This window comes from Argopecten irradians, chromosome 11 (genome assembly GCF_041381155.1).
Source record: "Argopecten irradians isolate NY chromosome 11, Ai_NY, whole genome shotgun sequence".
NCBI classification, from domain to species: Eukaryota; Metazoa; Mollusca; class Bivalvia; order Pectinida; family Pectinidae; genus Argopecten; species Argopecten irradians.
This window is the reverse complement of record NC_091144.1, coordinates 38,722,690-38,745,047: the sequence shown is the minus strand read 5'-3', so window position 1 is coordinate 38,745,047 and position 22,358 is coordinate 38,722,690. Positions and strand designations below refer to the sequence as shown.

The 22,358-nt window shown below is 37.3% G+C and overlaps 1 protein-coding gene across 1 annotated transcript in view; it reads right to left on the bottom strand.

The window, feature by feature from the left end:
• LOC138334626 (telomerase protein component 1-like) overlaps positions 1–12,207 on the bottom strand; it is a 63,193-nt gene extending 50,986 nt beyond the window's left edge. The window contains exons 1-15 of the mRNA XM_069283265.1: positions 12,153–12,207; positions 10,866–11,710; positions 10,675–10,698; positions 10,437–10,454; positions 10,254–10,271; positions 10,065–10,088; positions 9,827–9,844; positions 9,638–9,661; positions 9,400–9,417; positions 9,211–9,234; positions 8,917–9,051; positions 7,418–7,579; positions 4,902–4,998; positions 4,116–4,390; positions 2,748–2,881 (exon numbers count right to left, since the gene is read on the bottom strand). Coding sequence (XP_069139366.1) covers positions 2,748–2,881; positions 4,116–4,390; positions 4,902–4,998; positions 7,418–7,579; positions 8,917–9,051; positions 9,211–9,234; positions 9,400–9,417; positions 9,638–9,661; positions 9,827–9,844; positions 10,065–10,088; positions 10,254–10,271; positions 10,437–10,454; positions 10,675–10,698; positions 10,866–11,710; positions 12,153–12,207 — 1,871 coding nt within the window. The remainder of the gene's footprint in view (positions 1–2,747; positions 2,882–4,115; positions 4,391–4,901; positions 4,999–7,417; positions 7,580–8,916; positions 9,052–9,210; positions 9,235–9,399; positions 9,418–9,637; positions 9,662–9,826; positions 9,845–10,064; positions 10,089–10,253; positions 10,272–10,436; positions 10,455–10,674; positions 10,699–10,865; positions 11,711–12,152) is intronic.
• Between the last annotated feature and the right edge of the window lie 10,151 nt (positions 12,208–22,358).

Here is a 22,358-nt window from a genome sequence, read left to right as displayed (position 1 = left end):
CATAAATCATAAAGATTTCATCCTATCATAAACACAGAGCATAAATCATAAAGATTTCATCCTATCATAAACACACAGCATAAATCATAAAGATTTCATCCTACCATAAACACAGAGCATAAATCATAAAGATTTCATCTCATCATAAACACAGAGCATAAATCATAAAGATTTCATCCTATCATAAACACAGAGCATAAATCATAAAGATTTCATCCTATCATAAACACAGAGCATAAATCATAAAGATTTCATCCTATCATAAACACACAGCATAAATCATAAAGATTTCATCCTATCATAAACACAGAGCATACATCATAAAGATTTCATCCTAAAGTAAACACAGCATAAATCATAAAGATTTCATCCTGTCATATACACAGAGCATAAATCATACAGATATCATCCTATCATAAACAGAGCATAAATCGTAAATATTTCATCCTATCATAAACACAGAGCATAAATCATAAATATTTCATCCTATCATAAAGATTTCATCCTATCATAAACACACAGCATAAATCATAAAGATTTCATCCTATCATAAACACACAGCATAAATCATAAAGATTTCATCCTATCATAAACACAGAGCATAAATCATAAAGATTTCATCCTATCATAAACACAGAGCATAAATCATAAAAGATTTCATCCTATCATAAACACAGAGCATAAATCATAAAGATTTCATCTCATCATAAACACAGAGCATAAATCATAAAGATATACACAAGCATAAATAATAAAGATTTCATCCTATCATAAACACACAGCATAAATCATAAAGACTTCATCCTGTCATATACACAGAGCATAAATCATAAAGATTTCATCCTATCATAAACACACAGCATAAATCATAAAGATTTCATCCTATCATAAACACAGAGCATACATCATAAAGATTTCATCCTAAAGTAAACACAGAGCATAAATCATAAAGATTTCATCCTATCATAAACACAGAGCATAAATCATACAGATATCATCCTATCATAAACAGAGCATAAATCGTAAATATTTCATCCTATCATAAACACAGAGCATAAATCATAAATATTTCATCCTATCATAAAGATTTCATCCTATCATAAACACAGTGAATAAATCATAAAGATTTCATCCTATCATAAACAGTGAATAAATCATAAAGATTTCATCCTATCATAATCAGAGCATAAATCATAAAGATTTCATCCTATCATAAACACAGAGCATAAATCATAAAGATTTCATCCTATCATAAACACAGAGCATAAATCATAAAGATTTCATCCTATCATATACACAGAGCATAAATCATAAAGATATCATCCTATCATAAACAGAGCATAAATCATAAAGATATCTTCCTACCATAAACACATCATAAATCATAAAGACTTCATCTCATCATAAACACACAGCATAAATCATAAAGATTTCATCTCATCATAAACACAGAGTATAAATCATAAAGATTTCTTCCTACCATAAACACAGAGCATAAATCATAAAGATTTCATCTCATCATAAACACAGAGCATAAATCATAAAGATTTCATCCTATCATAAACACAGAGCATAAATCATAAAGATTTCATCCTATCATAAACACAGAGCATAAATCATAAAGATTTCATCCTATCATAAACACAGAGCATAAATCATAAAGATTTCATCCTATCATAAACACAGAGCATAAATCATAAAGATATCATCCTATCATAAACACAGAGCATTAATCATAAAGATTTCATCCTATCATAAACACAGAGCATAAATCATAAAGATTTCATCCTATCATAAACACAGAGCATAAATCATAAAGATTTCATCCTATCATAAACACACAGCATAAATCATAAAGATTTCATCCTATCATAAACACAGAGCATAAATCATAAAGATTTCATCCTATCATAAACACAGAGCATAAATCATAAAGATTTCATCCTATCATAAACACAGAGCATAAATCATAAAGATTTCATCCTATCATAAACACAGAGCATAAATCATAAAGATTTCATCCTATCATAAACACAGAGTATAAATCATAAAGATATCATCCTATCATAAACACAGAGCAGATATCATCCTATCATAAACACAGAGCATTAATCATAAAGATATCATCCTATCATAAACAGAGCATAAATCATAAAGATATCATCCTATCATATACACAGAGTATAAATCATAAAGATTTCATCCTATCATAAACACAGAGCATAAATCATAAAGATTTCATCCTATCATAAACAGAGCATAAATCATAAAGATTTCATCCTATCATAAACACAGAGCATAAATCATAAAGATTTCATCCTATCATAAACACAGAGCATAAATCATAAAGATTTCATCCTATCATAAACACAGAGCATAAATCATAAAGATTTCATCCTATCATAAACACAGAGCATAAATCATAAATATTTCATCCTATCATAAACACAGAGCATAAATCATAAAGATTTCATCCTATCATAAACACAGAGCATAAATCATAAAGATTTCATCCTATCATAAACAAGCAAATTCGTGGAATTTCCATCCCCCGCTTTCAGGACATATTGTAGGTAAACATTATTGAGGATAGGTTTAACCTTGGTTGAAAAACCCCATTTGTAATTATTTTTCCACATTAGTAACATAATTAGTATTGCATGTTATACCCATCAAAAGTCAAAATCCTCTAGTGATAAGACTTCAACTATTTCCAACTCCAAAAGAGACATCCAGGGTATACCTACTTTTTCCCAACGAGACACATAACATGCTCCACCGGTTCCACAATGTGAAGTTTCCGGATGAGTTGCTTCAGTGAAAACTTTGCCTGGGAAAGTTCTAACTCACTCTCCTTTTCATCATAAATAACATCACTGATCTGTGAATAGGAAAAGGTTACAAGTCAACAGAGCTACTATCATATCAAATAACCTTTAAAGTTTGGGTAAAGTCTCAGGGGCTCTGACTTATCTTCATATAATGGTCAACAGATAAAAACAGACAAGAATTACACGTAATTACAAGAATCGCCGGTACCGCATTGTTGATTTATTACATAAATATAATGGAATATTAAAAAACATCTGAGGAGAAGAAAATAAAAAAAGCTAAGTAAAGTTTAAAGTATCATTAAATTTCACAGCCTCTGGACTTAAACTTTTGGAGGAATGGAGCTAAACGCAAAACTTTAAAGTGAAATGTTAATGACAACGCCGCCGCTGCCGACGGAAAAGGAACACCATAGTATTGTCTGGGCGAACTATCATCGTATGCGATATAAAAACTCTTAAGATAGTGGTATGTAATAGCATATAAATCTGGTATTTGCTTATTAAAGAGTTATCTGCTCTTGAGGATAATAATTAATTTTGATGTTTGTGACTGTAACATCATGTGAAACTGACTCAAGAGATAAAACCTCACGGCGACTGACAAACACAGTATCACAATAGATACCTACATACAAGGGGAGACAATCATTACATAGATCAATATGGTGGAGACCATCAAAGTGTAGCAGGAATACTGTATAAAAAACACGACTGTATACGATACATGGCTTTATCCCGCCTCAGACAAGTATCTTGTACTCCTATTGGTTAAAAAGACGTCACGTGATATCCAAGATATAGTCGTATCAGGTTAGTAGAAATTGTATCAGGTTTGGCGATAAAGTTATCGTTCTTTGCCCCTAATGCCATTCGCAACAAGATGGCGGTCAAGTAATGCTTCGTGATGATGGCACTCAAAGAGATGAAGACAAAACGTTTGAATAACAGCTCTGGTGACCACTTTCAAGGCAAACAAATATTGGCAATACTTATTTAGGATTATTTAATAGAAATGGACCATGACAACGCATTGGAGTCATTCAATGAGATGAAAATTGATTAAGTTTTGAGTTGTTTTGGTTTAGTTTCCATGCATAATGCATTTTGCAGTTACTTCATTGAAAGGGTCTTCATCGGGATAAATTTGTTACAGTTTATTAGTGACCTTATACGGAAAAATAATGCACGATACAAGTTTATTTTAGACTCAATATGTTTCTTTATTAGATCACTAACAAACTGTGTAACTAATAGTATTTATTTCAAATATGGGTTCCTCACCTGTCTCTTCAACATTTCGTCCTCTGAGTCCGTATCCGAGGAGTCTGAAGAATCAGAGTCAAATAAACTTTTCTTCTTCTTCTTCTTGGAGTCTTTCACTGGTTCAGGTGTCAACGTTGTGTCATAACCTCCGCGACCTCTACCCCGGCCTCTGACACCACCTCTGACCCCACCTCGACCTCTACCCCTAAATTGACCTCTTGTGGCAGGGCTAGTGGTGTCCTCCTTTGTCTTCTTGTTCTTTTTCTTCTTTGAGCTGTCTTTGTTGTATTTTGCTGAAACAAAATCAATAGCAATCGTTGACAAACAGGAAAAATCAAAGTACCGAAATCACTACAAGTTGAAAGCTTCACAACTCTTGTTCTTAAATGAGCATCTGTTTGCAAAAAATATTTCTCTATATAGAATATGATTTCAGATGCATGTAACTGACAATTATAACTCAATTGTTACTTTCATTTCACTCAACAATATTTGGGCGGTTTTCTTCTTCAAATATGACCTTCATAATTTTTATGTTAATAAGTTTTTATTTTGATTTTCAGAATTGCTTAAGACAGTTTTTAATATAAGGTTTTAACATAACCATAACTGATGTCCTAAAACAACATTAACATAGAAACTACTAACAGCAGGAAAACTGAGTAGTGGCTAAAAATGTTAGTGAAACCCTGACAGTGGATTGTAACAATGATCATAAACCCCAGCCATTTATTTACTTACTTTTGAAATCATTACAACGAGAACAATGTGATATTTGTAAGAAAGTAACATTACAGGACCTACCAAGCTGGTATTTGTCAAAATCAGGAAATTTTGTGATCATGACTTTCCTTAGGGCAGCTGGTATAGCTCCCTGGCTAATGGTCTTGTCATGGAAAGCCTGCAAGAATGCAAAAAGATTTCTAAAACACTTTAAAAAAAGTCGAGTCAAACAACCAATCTGTTTTAGAGAAGATCTTACAGAAAATTGTGTTCTTCTTATCCTATCCTCCATATGAAATCAATTGTCACATTAGTCAAAGTGAAATGATTGAGTTATTCTGTTATTTGAAATGTGGGTGTCATTAGATTGACATGCATTATTTCATATTACACAGGCTGACAATTGGTTCATATTACACAGGCTGACAATTACTTCATATTACACAGGCTGACAATTAGTTCATATTTCACAGGCTGACAATTAGTTCATATTACACAGGCTGACAATTAGTTCATATTACACAGGCTGACAATTGGTTCATATTACACAGGCTGACAATTGGTTCATATTACACAGGCTGACAATTGGTTCATATTACACAGGCTGACAATTGGTTCATATTACACAGGCTGACAATTGGTTCATATTACACAGGCTGACAATTGGTTCATATTACACAGGCTGACAATTGGTTCATATTACACAGGCTGACAATTGGTTCATATTACACAGGCTGACAATTGGTTCATATTACACAGGCTGACAATTGGTTCATATTACACAGGTTTGACAATTGGTTCATATTATACAAGCTGACAATTGGTTCATATTACATGGGCTGACAATTGGTTCATATTACACAGGCTGACAATTGGTTCATATTACACAGGCTGAAAATTGGTTCATATAAGACAGGCTGACAATTGGTTCATATTACAGGCTGACAATTGGTTCATATTACACAAGTTGACAATTGGTTCATATTACATGGGCTGACAATTGGTTCATATTGCACGGGCCGACAATTGGTTCATATTACACAGGCTGACAATTGGTTCATATTACACAAGCTGACAATTGGTTCATATTACACAGGCTGACAATTGGTTCATATTACACAGGTTTGACAATTGGTTCATATTACACAGGCTGACAATTGGTTCATATTACACAGGCTGACAATTGGTTCATATTACACAGGCTGACAATTGGTTCATATTACACAGGCTGACAATTGGTTCATATTACACAAGCTGACAATTGGTTCATATTACATAGACTGACAATTGGTTCATATTACACAGGCTGACAATTGGTTCATATTACAAAGGCTGACAATTGGTTCATATTACACAGGTTTGACAATTGGTTCATATTACACAGGCTGACAATTGGTTCATATTACACAGGTTTGACAATTGGTTCATATTATACAAGCTGACAATTGGTTCATATTACATGGGCTGACAATTGGTTCATATTACACAGGCTGACAATTGGTTCATATTACACAGGCTGAAAATTGGTTCATATAAGACAGGCTGACAATTGGTTCATATTACAGGCTGACAATTGGTTCATATTACACAAGTTTGACAATTGGTTCATATTACATGGGCTGACAATTGGTTCATATTGCACGGGCCGACAATTGGTTCATATTACACAGGCTGACAATTGGTTCATATTACACAGGCTGACAATTGGTTCATATTACACAAGCTGACAATTAGTTCATATTACACAGGCTGACAATTGGTTCATATTACACAGGTTTGACAATTGGTTCATATTACACAGGCTGACAATTGGTCCATATAACACAGGCTGACAATTGGTTCATATTACACAGGCTGACAATTGGTTCATATTACACAGGCTGACAATTGGTTCATATTACACAAGCTGACAATTGGTTCATATTACACAGGCTTGACAATTGGTTCATACTACACAGGCTGACAATTGGTTCATATTACACAAGCTGACGATTGGTTCAAATTACACAGGCTTGACAATTGGTTCATATTACACAGGCTGACAATTGGTTCATATTACACAGGCTGACAATTTGTTCATATTACACAGGCTGACAATTGGTTCATATTACACAGGCTGACAATGGGTTCATATTACACAAGCTGACAATTGGTTCATATTACACAAGCTGACAATTGGTTCATATTACACAGGTTTGACAATTGGTTCATATTACACAGGCTGACAATTGGTCCATATTACACAGGCTGACAATTGGTTCATATCACACAGGCTGACAATTATTCATATTACACAGGCTGACAATTGGTTCATATTATACAGACTGACAATTGGTTCATATTACACAGGCTGACATTTGGTTCATATTACACAGGCTGACAATTGGTTTATTACAAAGGCTGACAATTGGTTCATATTAGACAGGCTGACAATTGGTTTATATTACAAAGGCTGACAATTGGTTCATATTAGACAGGCTGACAATTGGTTCATATTTCACAGACTGACAATTGGTTCATATCACACAGGCTGACAATTAGTTCATATTACACAGGCTGACAATTAGTTCATATTACACAGGTTTGACAATCCCTACCTGGTATATTTCTGCTACCTCTATCCAGTCAGATGGAAGGGCGATAGACTTGACGTAATACTTTTTGAGAAAGGGTCGACAGGCATGAACATTGGCAGCCATTGCCAACAGAAAGTTTGCCGTTGTACGGATATTGAGTTCCTTCCGAGTGTAGAGGGCCACCTAGAAAACAGTGTTAAATATAAAAGTTTTAAAATTTTATCAATTTCCAAAAGTATTAAAATATCTTTATTAAATTATACTTCAGACTATATATACATGAGGCCCATGGGCCTTAACGGTCATCTGAAAATTCATTTCAACAAATTATAACATGAGGGAAAACAAATATTTGGTAAAATAGAAACCGAAACAACGATGTTGGGCAAAGTCACGATACAAAATCTTTTCTCATTCCCAAAATTTGGCCAAAATTTTATGAGGTGTTTATGATTACTAGCTTTTTCAAATCAAATTCCTCATCTTCTCCTTTTGGGGTCCCGTCCTGGCTCAGGGAGAGGTCATAGCCATCATTTATACATAATTTCTTCACATTCCCCAAAGATGTTTCCGACCAAATTTGGTCAAAATCCAAAGAGAATTTTATGACTAGTAGTGTTTTGAAGGAATTTTCCACTATTTCCCCTTTTGGGCCTCGCCCCTCAGGGGGGTCAGGGTCACCATTTATACAAAATCTGTTCCCTATCCCTCAAAGACATTTTAGACCAAATCTGGTTGAAATTCTTTTGAAACTTTATGACTAGTAGCATTTTGAAGGATTTTTCCTCTATTTCCCCTATTGGGCCCCGCCCTTCCTGCCCCAAAGGGATCAGAGCCATCATTTATACAAAATCTCTTCACATTCCCCCAAAGATGTTTCTGGCCAAACTTGGTCAAAATCAAATGAGAAATTTTTGACTAGTAGCGTTTTAAGGAATTAGCAAAATGTCCCCTATTGGGCCCTGCCCCTCAGGCCTCAGGGGGGTCAGAGTCACCATTTATACAAAATCTGTTCCCCTTCCCCTACAAATGTTTCTGGCCAAATTTGGTCAAAATCTAACAAGAACCTTATGACTAGTCAGATGACCTAAAAACAAGAGGCCCAAATTTAAGGGCTTTAATGGTCATCTGCCAAAAATTAAAATTGTGTTAAAACAAATTGATGTTGGTAAATACTTATTTCTTCCAAAAAAATGACATCAAGTTGAGTAATTTTCATTCATTTGAACAAACTTAGTATCCCTTTCTTCTAGCATGCTAAATGCCTAATATTAGTACCCTGGCCATATCATTATTGAGATCAACTCGTTTAAGTGAAAAGTTTACAGACGGCTCATGGACGGCTCAAGTTCATCATCCAGCATACTACAGACTCAATTTCTGAATAACTTACTAGGTATTTTACTTTGTGAGAAGTTCTTTTATCAACATTTATTTTGACCTCCGCGACCATGAATAAAGGTCACAGTCATTTATTTGAACAAAACCAGAAAGGATAGTCTTAGTGTTTTGATACTGACTTTAAGGATGAACTCTGGATCAAAGGTCACGACCCTTTCAGCCAAAACACTCAAGGATTTCCTAGTCAAGTCATTGGAGTTCCTGAAGTTTGGTTGGCAAATGAGGGATCCACTAACCGCATTGACAAAGGCCAGCTGTAACAGAAACATATTAATACATGAAAACATATACACTAACAGCATTGACAAAGGCCAGCTGTAACAGAAACATATTAATACATGAAAACACATACACTAACAGCATTGACAAAGGCCAGCTGTAACAGAAACATATTAATACATGAAAACACATACACTAACAGCATTGACAAAGGCCAGCTGTAACAGAAACATATTAATACATGAAAACATATACACTAACAGCATTGACAAAGGCCAGCTGTAACAGAAACATATTAATACATGAAAACATATACACTAACAGCATTGACAAAGGCCAGCTGTAACAGAAACATATTAATACATGTAAACATATACACTAACAGCATTGACAAAGGCCAGCTGTAACAGAAACATATTAATACATGAAAACATATACACTAACAGCATTGACAAAGGCCAGCTGTAACAGAAACATATTAATACATGAAAACATATACACTAACAGCATTGACAAAGGCCAGCTGTAACAGAAACAGATTAATACATGAAAACATATACACTAACAGCATTGACAAAGGCCAGCTGTAACAGAAACATATTAATACATGAAAACACATACACTAACAGCATTGACAAAGGTCAGCTGTAACAGAAACATATTAATACATGAAAACATATACACTAACAGCATTGACAAAGGCCAGCTGTAACAGAAACATATTAATACATGAAAACATATACACTAACAGCATTGACAAAGGCCAGCTGTAACAGAAACATATTAATACATGAAAACATATACACTAACAGCATTGACAAAGGCCAGCTGTAACAGAAACATATTAATACATGAAAACATATACACTAACAGCATTGACAAAGGCCAGCTGTAACAGAAACATATTAATACATGAAAACATATACACTAACAGCATTGACAAAGGCCAGCTGTAACAGAAACATATTAATACATGAAAACACATACACTAACAGCATTGACAAAGGCCAGCTGTAACAGAAACATGTTAATACATGAAAACACATACACTAACAGCATTGACAAAGGCCAGCTGTAACAGAAACATATTAATACATGAAAACACATACACTAACAGCATTGACAAAAGGCCAGCTGTAACAGAAACATATTAATACATGAAAACATATACACTAACAGCATTGACAAAGGCCAGCTGTAACAGAAACATATTAATACATGAAAACAATACACTAACAGCATTGACAAAGGCCAGCTGTAACAGAAACATATTAATACATGAAAACATATACACTAACAGCATTGACAAAGGCCAGCTGTAACAGAAACATATTAATACATGAAAACATATACACTAACAGCATTGACAAAGGCCAGCTGTAACAGAAACATATTAATACATGAAAACATATACACTAACAGCATTGACAAAGGCCAGCTGTAACAGAAACATATTAATACATGAAAACAATACACTAACAGCATTGACAAAGGCCAGCTGTAACAGAAACATATTAATACATGAAAAACATATACACTAACAGCATTGACAAAGGCCAGCTGTAACAGAAACATATTAATACATGAAAACATATACACTAACAGCATTGACAAAGGCCAGCTGTAACAGAAACATATTAATACATGAAAACACATACACTAACAGCATTGACAAAGGCCAGCTGTAACAGAAACATATTAATACATGAAAACATATACACTAACAGCATTGACAAAGGCCAGCTGTAACAGAAACATATTAATACATGAAAACATATAAACTAATGCAGTGATAATTTAAAGGCCAGTAATAATTAACTACCTTCTATATGGCGTAAAAGCCACTTACCTTCATGCCATTAACATCATGAAGAGGAACTTGAATTCTGTTTAATAATGGATCGTTGTCCACATCCATAAAATCATCTAAAATCTCGTCACTCTTAGGAATCACTTGGCTCAGGTCATATTCCGGAGTCTCAATTTTGTAGCGTTTCATGGCCAGCATCTGCATCTGCTCCTCACCTATGATTCCCTTTGATTTTGTCTTTTTCTCTTTCCTTTCGCTCACCTGGTCATGTGACCTCTTTCCTGATCTCTTGCTCTTTGTGACCCCAACGGCCATCTTTGTGACCCCTACAGCCATCTTTGTAGACAAAGTAGATGTGCCCAAAAGGGATGCCTTTTCAGTGGACAATTTTTGATCCAGTAAAGCTGGAACATTAGAGCCATGTGTCGATAGAGATCCTGTCAAAGAGGCGCTTCCTGTCAAATAGGAACTTCCTGGCAGCGTAGTGGACAACGGACGGCTCAGCTTAGCACTATTATTGGTGGTAAGAGGTGTAGCAGATCTAAGACTTGAGGTGGAGAGTAGTGAACTAGACAGTCCTCCGAGGTTACCCTGGAGATTGGACGCCAGAAGAGAACGGTCTCCTTGACTACACAACATAGATGGCGCTGTCTTTAATCGGTTGTCCGGCAGCTTATTCTTCTTCTCTGTAAAGGATGCCTCCTTTGTGGAGCTCTTATGCTTTCCAAGATTTCCATATCCAGAAGTTTTCTGTTGTAATGACAACAAGAGTGGGGACTGAAGACTGGTGCTGCCCCCTGTCTGTGAGAGGCTGGTACCACTTCGACTGGTGCTGCCCCCTGTCTGTGAGAGCCCGGTACCATTTCCTCCAGTCAGTTTTAGGCCTGCAAAAACAACACATGGTTTTAATAGGAGAAACCATTCTTAGAATATTTTGGTGTTATTGTATGAAGTAGGGTGGCTAAATTTCAGTGCATTTCAATTTAGCATTTCCTTGTACTTTGTAAAATTTGGCAAATACATGTACCTTGATGTAAATGAAATAGAAAATTATGATAATTTACTATGAATTGCATTACGATGGAAATAGCTCTGTGGGTTCTGGGCTGGCCCATCAATTTTACAATATTGGTTCCCCTTCACCCCAGGAAGCTTCAGATGAAATTTGGTCAAAATCCATAGAACCAGTTCATGACTGGTAGCAATTTTTGTGAAAAGTTGACTGACGATGGACCATGCGCCATGACATAAGCTCATCGGCCCTTTGAGCTAAAAATTGATACTTCGGCTAACTTGACAAACAGTATACAGTTGTATATAACATACCTGCACCAGGAGTGACTGACCATTTGGACACAAGGCTGCTCTTTGTCGTATCCATATTGGTTGAAATGGTCACAAAACCATTTTTATCACCTTACAAAGCTAAAAAAAAAAAACAGAAAATATAAAGGTAAAAAGAAGCATACACATTCATCACGGGTGAATTGAAATTGCACGTATGTTATCTACAAATGTGTATTTACCAAGTTACTTACTAAAGTACGGTATCAAATCCACTGGTGATATTATAGCGAGATTGGACTGGGTCAATCATTTGTGACCAGTTCATATTATATAGTGGGATTGGACTGGGTCAATCATTCTCGTGACCAGTTCAAATTATAGTGAAATTGGACTGGGTCAATCATTGGTCACCAGTTCATATTATAGCGGGATTGGACTGGGTCGATCATTTGTGACCAGTTCATATTATAGCGAGATTGGACTGGGTCAATCATTGGTGACCAGTTCATATTATAGCGGGATTGGACTGGGTCGATCATTTGTGACCAGTTCATATTATAGCGAGATTGGACTGGGTCAATCATTGGTGACCAGTTCATATTATAGCGGGATTGGACTGGGTCGATCATTGGTGACCAGTTCATATTATAGCGAGATTGAACTGGGTCAATCATTTGTGACCAGTTCAAATTATAGTGGAATTGGACTGAGTCAATCATTGGTGACCAGTTCATATTATAGCGGAATTGGACTGGGTCGATCATTTGTGACCAATTCATATTATAGAGGGATTGGGCTGTGTCGATCATTCATGACCAGTTCATATTATAGCGAGATTGGACTGGGACAATCATCAGTGACCAGGCCCAGTAAAAAGCTATGAGATAATGTATGATGTTAATTGGTTTGTAGTCAAATAGGCCGTAATAATGTGTATGCACAGTAGTCGGCATGTACATGCACAGCTTATGACAAATGTCTTGCACTAAGATAACTCACATCCAGCTATAGTGCGCAGCCGCACGGCTTGGTCTTACGGTAACCGTTCATCCGTTTACGATAACAATAGGTTTGTACGTGATATCGCGAGAACAGCCCTAGTTACTTATCCCAATTAAATTATCTATGTCTCTGATTACATGTATATATATTGACTGTCTTTATACATAATCAGGTGGTAAAGTGACTAAATTATTCACTGCTCACTCATACCTTGGGAGAGAGCTATAGTACTTCCCAGTACGTCTGAAATGTATTATTGAAACCATCCTCGATACTCCAGGGGTTCCGATCACGTACGATCTCTGTACAACCCTGGACTATCTCATAGAAAAACTGAAGGCAGCTCAGAGGGGTAAATCTGAACCAATCACAGGCCTAGGCTGGCAAAAATTTCCTTTGAAGACTACAGGAAAGAATGACGCCCATCTGTACCATTTAATACGGATCGTACATCAAACGACTAAATTACCTGTTCTGTTGCCGCTATTTTTACTTTGAAATAGTCCTGGGGTGTTGAGATCGTAAGTGATCGGAACCCCTGGAGTATCGAGGATGTATTGAAACTGAAAGTAACTAAATTAGGTCTACTGTACACATATATCAGATCTCAACTGAAACAGTATACGTAAGCCTAAAGTACAGTACTATAGCACGACGAGACAGTTTTAAACAATATTATGTTGTGTCTAAACAATCAGAATTATACGTTAGACCTATATTTATAACGTCCTATAATGAAATAATGTAGACTGGTGGCCAGTGGCCCGTTAAAGCTTATAGGCCTAAGCCGTCTGAAATAATATCGCGAGGATGTCACAACTTAAATAAATGGAAATGTCACTCACCAATGTAGTTCTGATTTCTTTCGGTACTGTCCGTTCTCAGAGCATACATATAAAACAGACGATAGGAACACGCAAACATACGATTTTTAGATTATTTCACAACGAATGCAATCACTTCCGTCAGAACATGTTTTGCGAACCTCAGCATTTCAGTAAACCAAGGATGAATGCCGAGAGATTTGTTTACCTCTCAGAAATATTTCGGAACACCTTTTGTCTGATCAATAAACCAGCATGTTTTGTGCAAGTTGCTTTGAGTAAGCTCGAGCTCGTCATGGGCTCTCTGTTAGAACTATTTTCACGCACTTTGCAGGTAACATATACAATATTTGCGCAAAATCCGGTCCCAGCCGTTTGGAATTCATAACTGGAAATAAACATTTATACATGTACATGTAGGCACATAAGCTTACAGTTGGTAGTAGACTAAATGTTACACCCTTGTGCACACGGAGTGTACTACGTTTAGACTACAGGTAGACACGGAGTGCACAGGAATTAGACTACAGGTAGACACGGAGTGCACTACGTTTATAGACTACAGGTAGACACGGAGGTGCACAGGAATTAGACTACAGGTAGACACGGAGTGCACAAGATTTAGACTACAGGTAGACACGGAGTGCACAACGTTTTAGACTACAGGTAGACACGGAGTGCACAGGAATTAGACTACAGGTAGACACGGAGTGCACTACGTTTATAGACTACAGGTAGACACGGAGTGCACAAGATTTAGACTACAGGTAGACACGGAGTGCACTACGTTTATAGACTACAGGTAGACACGGAGTGCACTACGTTTATAGACTACAGGTAGACACGGAGTGCACTACGTTTATAGACTACAGGTAGACACGGAGTGCACTACGTTTATAGACTACAGGTAGACACGGAGTGCACTACGTTTATAGACTACAGGTTTTAGACACGGAGTGCCAGATGCACAAGATTTAGACTACATGTAGACACGGAGTGCACTACGTTTATAGACTACAGGTAGACACGGAGTGCACTACGTCCCGAAAAAAAAACTTTTTTTTTTTTTTAATCTTAAAAAGAAAAAAAAGGTCTCACGTTGTATAAGATATCTCATAAGCATACATTCTATGAATTATCTTACAAATATACAAGCTTTAAGATGTCCAAATGTAAACCTTATGTGCTCTGTAATTTTATTGTATTATGATGTATGTAAATCATCAAATCTTACCGAAAAATTATCTTTATACATATACATGTAAACGTCGCTATATTTATCATTTATGGAACCAATCAAAGGTTCTCAATTTCTATAATAGATATGTTGTTCCTTTGATTATTGCCAAAAGAATTATCTGACTTATATGTTCATTACACGACAGGAAGAACGATGGCTACATGATGCCAGTCTGAAAAATTCAACATTTGCGTAATGACGTAACTGGAAGGTATATTGACTGTTTTAGATATGCTCTGATCTTGCTTTTTTCTATTGGTAATTACATGGTCACGCGTGGTTCTATATATACTATAGCACTCGACTCGAAGTTTCCATTTTTAGAAACATCGAGTCAATATACCTTCTGTGACATCATTACTCAAACGTTGAGTTCTTCAGGGTGACGTCCTGTAACCTGTAATTGAATGTAAGTCGGAAAATTCTTTAGACATTTTTTCAAAGGAATTATACATACCAAATATAGAAATTAATGATCTCAGTCTACATCCTCGGCCATTATTTAATTATATCAAAGGCGTTATAACACCATATAGACATCAACAAAGGTCCATAATTGATAAATACACATATACTTAACGACTTATTTTTGCGTTTTCCTTACTCCTTTCTATGACCTATTCTTCCCTTCTCCCCGTAAATGATGGAAATTGTTCGCATAAATATATATTTGTTAGTGAATATGTTACAGTGTTAAATATGAAATGCATATACTCTTTAACAAATTTAAACGGGCAAAACAGATAATAGGACTAATTGGGGCAGTTTAGGTCAGAGTGGTATAAGGCCGGTTTTGACCCTTAACGCCTTTTCTGTAGTCTTCAAAGAACTTTTTTGTGCATCAGACACTGTGATTGGTTCAGATTTGTTTCAGTTTTGCTGAGCTGCCTTCTCTGTTTTGCTGTGAAATAGTCAAGGAGTGTAGAGATCGTAAGTAATGCGAAACCCCTGGAGTAAATGAAATTAATATTTGAATAATATTGCTCACTATATATAGTTTAATTATCACAAAAAATAATATGTATTTATTTTCTCTGTTGGTAATTTCTTCACTGGTCGTCCACGGATATTGTAGGGGATACGACCACATGAAGCTCGTTATGTGCGTAAGTCCTACATTGTAGGTCACAATAGTGAAAATGGGTTGTCTTAAAATCGACAATATTTATCAGTAAAAAAAATGAAATTTAAATACTAGGCGGTTTTCAGCTTCCGCTTAGTTGATAAGCTTCGTAAATCATATGTATAGTCGTTAGACGGGTCACTCTCAGGAAGCCTTATTTTTTTTTGCATCAGACAACAACATCCTCTGTAACCGCGCGGTCCCTCTCAGGACCGAGACCATACAAACAAAAAAATATTTTATACAAAAAAAAAAAAAGACCTAATCAGCTTTACTTCCCTTCGTTTATCTTCCGCCAGGTCAGTCCGACAGTGGTGTTCAGAAATGGTAGGAAAAATTCCAGGTAATGGACGAGGATTAGATCACTTTCATCTGTTAATTATTGTTCGAGGGTCTAGGTGATCTAGAATAAAACTACTTTCGGTCTAAGAGTTTTGACCATTGATTGAAAATCGGATTCATCTCGGAGCGTTTCTGTCAACGAATTGCGGCGGAAATTACTCCCCGACATGTCACGTATATCACCTCATCTCCACACTCTGTTAAAAACCTGAACAGCATCTTGTGATTACAAAAGAACATGATTAAAAAAACTTTTTGATCATATTTTTGATGGATTGCACGTGGTTGTAAACCCGTGTTTTGATTTTAGTTAAGTTTCTTTGGATAGAGTTTTCTATTGTGAGGATATACACAAAAGGTGGAGAGTAGCTGCGAGTTGTTATATTTAGTTTTACTTCATATATTAGTCTAAGATTTATGCAATGCCAGTTCAGGAGATGAGGGAAGCCGGAAGTACCAGGAGAAAACATCCTATCTGGCCATCTTGGTGAATCTTGAGATAAAAGCGTGGACTCTCCAGTCGCGACGAACTAACCTCATCACCCACGACAAAGCCGCTGGTTAGTCCGGTTGAAACTCCTCCTCGATTAAACTCCCTCATAAACCGTGAGTATAAATGGACAAACAATAGAAAGCGGCCAAACAGTTGGCCAGATGTTTCTTTCTACTCAATTGCCAGCTTCGTCCGTTTTTTACTTTTTCCTATGGGACGGACATCAATCGGGATCCCCTCGCGAGCAAATTCCGGAAAAAATTCACGTGTAAATTACGTTTCGAGATGCTCTCGCGATTGGGGACCTGACAGCAGTCCGGAGGTGGTGAATGCCGAGAGTAGAGCATGTCTTTGGCCAGCTGCACCGTGCGACTGGGACGTTCTGCGAACTTGCTTACAGATTATGGACCCAACCTGTGTGATTCCTACGCCCTCAAGGAACCTTTTTATACGCTGTGTATGATTTGGTGCTAGATTCACGTGAAATGATGAAATCATGATTCTACAGGGGTAGCTATATACAAAGTAGTACATGTTCAGTAGAATATGATTTTTATCTGGTTTTTGATTCTCAGACCTCTATAAAAGTCTTAGTGTGAAGAAGATCCCTAGTGAGCTGGTCCAGCCGTGTTTGATCGAGGCTATTGGGAGACGGATTAGGACTGACCGATCTATTTGCATTCGTTGGGGTTGTTTCTGGGTCATTGATAGCGATTTTTATTTACCGGAATGACCGCGACACATCACTCTCCGAACGACACCATGACGTTGACGCTCGGTCATATCCAGAAACCACCTCTTGGTGGAACAGGATCAACCGTCGTAAGGTCCGGATTGTGGTCTTGCTTCGCCTGTGTCGTGACCACTACCTTCCTCAGCGTCACGCTAAAGCACCAACATGACAGATTGTCTGGAGACGAACGTCTTACTTAATGTCTCCAGTGCCAATTTTAAGGTGACTGTGTTACGTCTCGGACACGACAGACGACTACAGTTTGTAGACGGTAGGTGTTGGTGGATCCACTGGTCATCTGGTAGTCACAGCGGCAGTTAAGCCTCATCTCTAGAAATCCCCATTGTCACAGAGTTTTACTACCAATTTTGACATACGTCCACTTTGCAACCCTGACGAAAGCTTCCAGGTTTTCCACGATGGTTAGAGTCAGATAATTTCGTTTGATGTACATCAAAAGGCCGTATAACGGAGTACACTGTAGGGTTTTGGGTTTTGAGGTCAGACACGTAGTCTTCAAGACATTGTTGGGGGGGACCTGTGATTGGTTCAGATTCGTTGCCCTGAGTGCCCCTTCATTTTAGCTGTGAAATAGACACGGAGTGTAAAAATCGTATTTGACTACCCCTGGAAAAACTCGAGGGTCCTGCTACACATAGTTTCGTACTCAGGTAGAAAATTTCTTTCGCTGCACCGCATATAGACCACATGGGTTATGTGCGGTCCTACATTGTAGGTCACAAAAAATCGTTGTCACTATTAAAGATGCTCCACCGCCGACAGAGCATAAATGAAATTCAATATTTGAATAATAATTGGTGTACTATCGTATATATATATGTATAATTAACACAAAAAATAATATGAAATAATTTATTTTGCCTTTGGTGCATGCGCAATCAGTACTTCATTCCATATAGGATATAGTGCCACGGAATTTTTTCGGGATGCAATTAATAATTTTTCATATTTTTAACTTGAAGTAAAATAAGAAGCTCGTACTTTTCAATGTTGGTAATGGTGTAAAGTAAGTAACTTTTGTAACTGAAGAAAAATACTAAATCGTCTTCTGTTTTTGATAGTGAAAAAATACCATTTGTCGGCGGTGGAGCATCTTTAAAATCCGACAATATTTATCAGAAAAAAAAAAGAAATTTAAATACTAGGCCGGTTTTCAGCTTCCGCTTAGTTGATAAGCTTGTAAATTATATGTATAGTCGTTAGACGGGTCACTCTCAGGAAGCCCTATTTTTACATCAGACAACCACATTTCTGTAACCGCGCGGCCCCCCTCAGTCCGAAACCATTTTGACCTATCAGAGTTACTTCCCTTCGTTTATCTCCGCCAGTTCAGTCCGACAGTGCTGATCAGAAAAGTAGTACAAATTCCAGGTAATGGACGAGGATAGATCACTTTCATCTTGTTACTTGTATCCAGGCGCAATGGAATCGATATATATTTTTTTCGTGTAAGTTAAGGTTTTATCTCCATCGCTTAAAAGGTACAATGTAAATCCCTTCAAGTATTACTTTTTCAAAAAAAAAAAAAAGGGTTGTCCGATAAAATCCCAATATATTAGATAATTTATTGTCATTAATATTTCAATATTGACATTATACATCTCGATACTTAGCAATAAAAGAAAAGGGGCAAGGGGTGGGGTGGAAAGAATTGTAGCTGGCCATGAGTATTCGCGTTTTAAAAACCATATCATTCCCTTCGTTTTCCATGTTGTCCATAAATGATATATTACACGTTTTTGAATCACTTAAAGTCCTGTATTAAATCCGACTATCAATTCACAAATGTGTGCGTAATTTTTCAAAAACGCCAGTTACAAAATCACTACTGCACCGAATCAATACTTCTAGAAGCCTTTATTTGTCCTAAGAAAATGTGTGTAAAGAAAAAAGTTAAATGCGACAGAAAAGAAATGATTCGTTTCAAGGGTTTGGGTGCATCCCCATGGCCAGATTGCCTTACCTTTTTTTTTGTTTCAATAAATTTTTATCTTAACGATAATGTTATAAAAATAGGCAAACGATGTTTAAAAAATTAATGCACATGACAAAAGGCTCCCTATTAGAAAACAGGATGATAGCAATTTGCTCCTTTCACCTTATAGCCATAACAAGACCACTATTTCATTGCCATTCGGACAATTACACGAATTATGAAGATTGTGTAAGTTAGGGAAAATAAATTATGTTATCTGACACTAATGTATAAAAGTAAAAGCTTATATCGATTAAAAAAGTTACATACACTTTCATTACTCCTATAAAAACTTAATGAGGCGGTCTACATTGCTGCTATTTTGTAGCTCAAAGACTGGTAGACTGAAACATGGTGTCGTCTTTTAGAGCTTCATAATTGTTCCATTACTTTCAATACTTCAAAAAGTATGAAAAACTGTGCCCGAGTGATTTTCGGAGGAAGTGCTCCACTACGATACATTGGGACAAAGTGGTACCGGCTCTAAAGGAATAGTAGCGGGTAAGTATTAGTATATTCGTGCTAGGCGGCCCCAGACCCCCATCCTTTTCTTTGCTTCGTGCCTCTATGAATAGATATTCAGATTTTAAGGCAGTGCACTTCTAGAAAACTTTATATTCAAATATTGACATTAGACGTCAAAAAAAAAATCATACTAACGAACATTTTTACAGCTTCCGCTTAAATTGATAAGCTGGAAAAAGTGTACTTTTACGTCGTTAGACGGTTCACTCGCAGGCCGGCCTATTTATGGCCTCAGGCGGCCACACAATCTCTGTAACACCGCGCGTCCTTCACAGGCCGAGACTTTTATGTCCATATCAGCCTTAAACTTCCCTTCGATATCTCGGAGCGTTTCTGTCAAGATTGCCGGAAATTACTCCCGACATGTCACGTATATTACACTATTCTCCCCCTCTGTTAAAACTGACACGCATCTTGTATTACAAAGAAATGATAAAAAAACTTTTGACCTTTCTTTTTGAGGGAGAGTGGTGTAAACCGTGTTTGTTGATTTAAGGTTTTCTTTGGATAGAGTTTTATAGTGTGAGGAGTTTTACACAAATGGTGGAGCAGTAGACTGCGATTGGGTTTTATTTAGTTTTACTTTCATATAATAGTCAAGATTACCTAAGCCAGTACATGAGATGCAGGGAAGCCGGGGGTACCAGAGATATAAACCATCAAGCGTCTAGGATGATTCGTTGAATAAAACTATGTTAGCGTCTAAGAGTTTTGGCAACTGGACTCTCCGTCACTCTAACTCAACCTCATCCACCACAGACACACCCGCTGCAGTCCGGTGAACTCCTCCTCGATAACTTCTCTAAAACCGGAAAACAATAAGCAGTCTGGACACAGATGGACATGATGTTTACTTCAATACTTGCACGGCTTCGAGTCCGTTTACTACTATCCCATGATTGAAACTGACCATCAATCTGGATCTCCTCGGAGAAAATATTCCGAAAATTCACGGAAATTACTTCGAGAATGTCGCGATTGGGACTGACATCAGACGGAGGAGTGAATGCCGGAGCAGTCTTTGGCAGCTGGTCCAACTGGGATCTGAGAATTAGTTACAGATTATGGACCCAACAGTGTACCCTAAGACCATTTTAGACGTGTTAGAGGTCTAGATCAAAATGATGAAATCATATTTCTACAGGGTACTATATACAAGTAGTACCATGTTAGAATATGATTTTTTATCGGTTACTTGATCTAGACCTCTAAAACGTCCCTTGTGAAGAAGATCCCTTGTGAGCTGGTTCCAGGGTTGTCGAGGCTATTGGGAGACGATTAGGACTGGACCGATCTATATGCATTCGTTGGGGGTTGTTTCTGCGGGACATTGATAGCCGATTTATTTACCGGAAATGACCGCGACCACATCACTCTCCGAACGACACCATGACGTTGACGCCTCTGTCATATCCATAACCACCTCTTGGTGAACAGGATCAACCGTCGTAAGGTCCGGATTGTCGTCTGCTTCGCCAGTGTCGTGACACTACCTTCCTCAGCGTCAGCCTAAAGCACCAACAGTGACGCATCTGTCTGGAGACGAACGTCTGTACATGTCTCCAGTGCCAATTTGAGGTGACTGTGTTACGTCTCGGACACGACAGACGACTACAGTTTGTAGACTGTAGGTGTTGGTGGATCCACTCATCTGGAAAGTCACAGCGGCAGTTAAGCCTCATCTCTAGAATCCATCCATTGTCACGCTGTTTATACACCAATTTTGACTGTAGCCCGAAAGCTTCCCGTTTTTCCTCGATGGTTAGAGTCAGATTCAAGGGGCGTAGGAAGCGGGGGGGGGGGGGGAGGGGGGGCAACTGCCCCCCCCCCCCCCGTTCTCCAGGACGGGGGGGGGGGGGCAAACATGTCTTTTTTTGCCCCCCCCCCCCCCCATTTTCGCCGACTGAAATTTTCTAAAAAATGCTTATTTGAAAGAAAAAAGGGTCCTCCTACACATTTTTCGTACT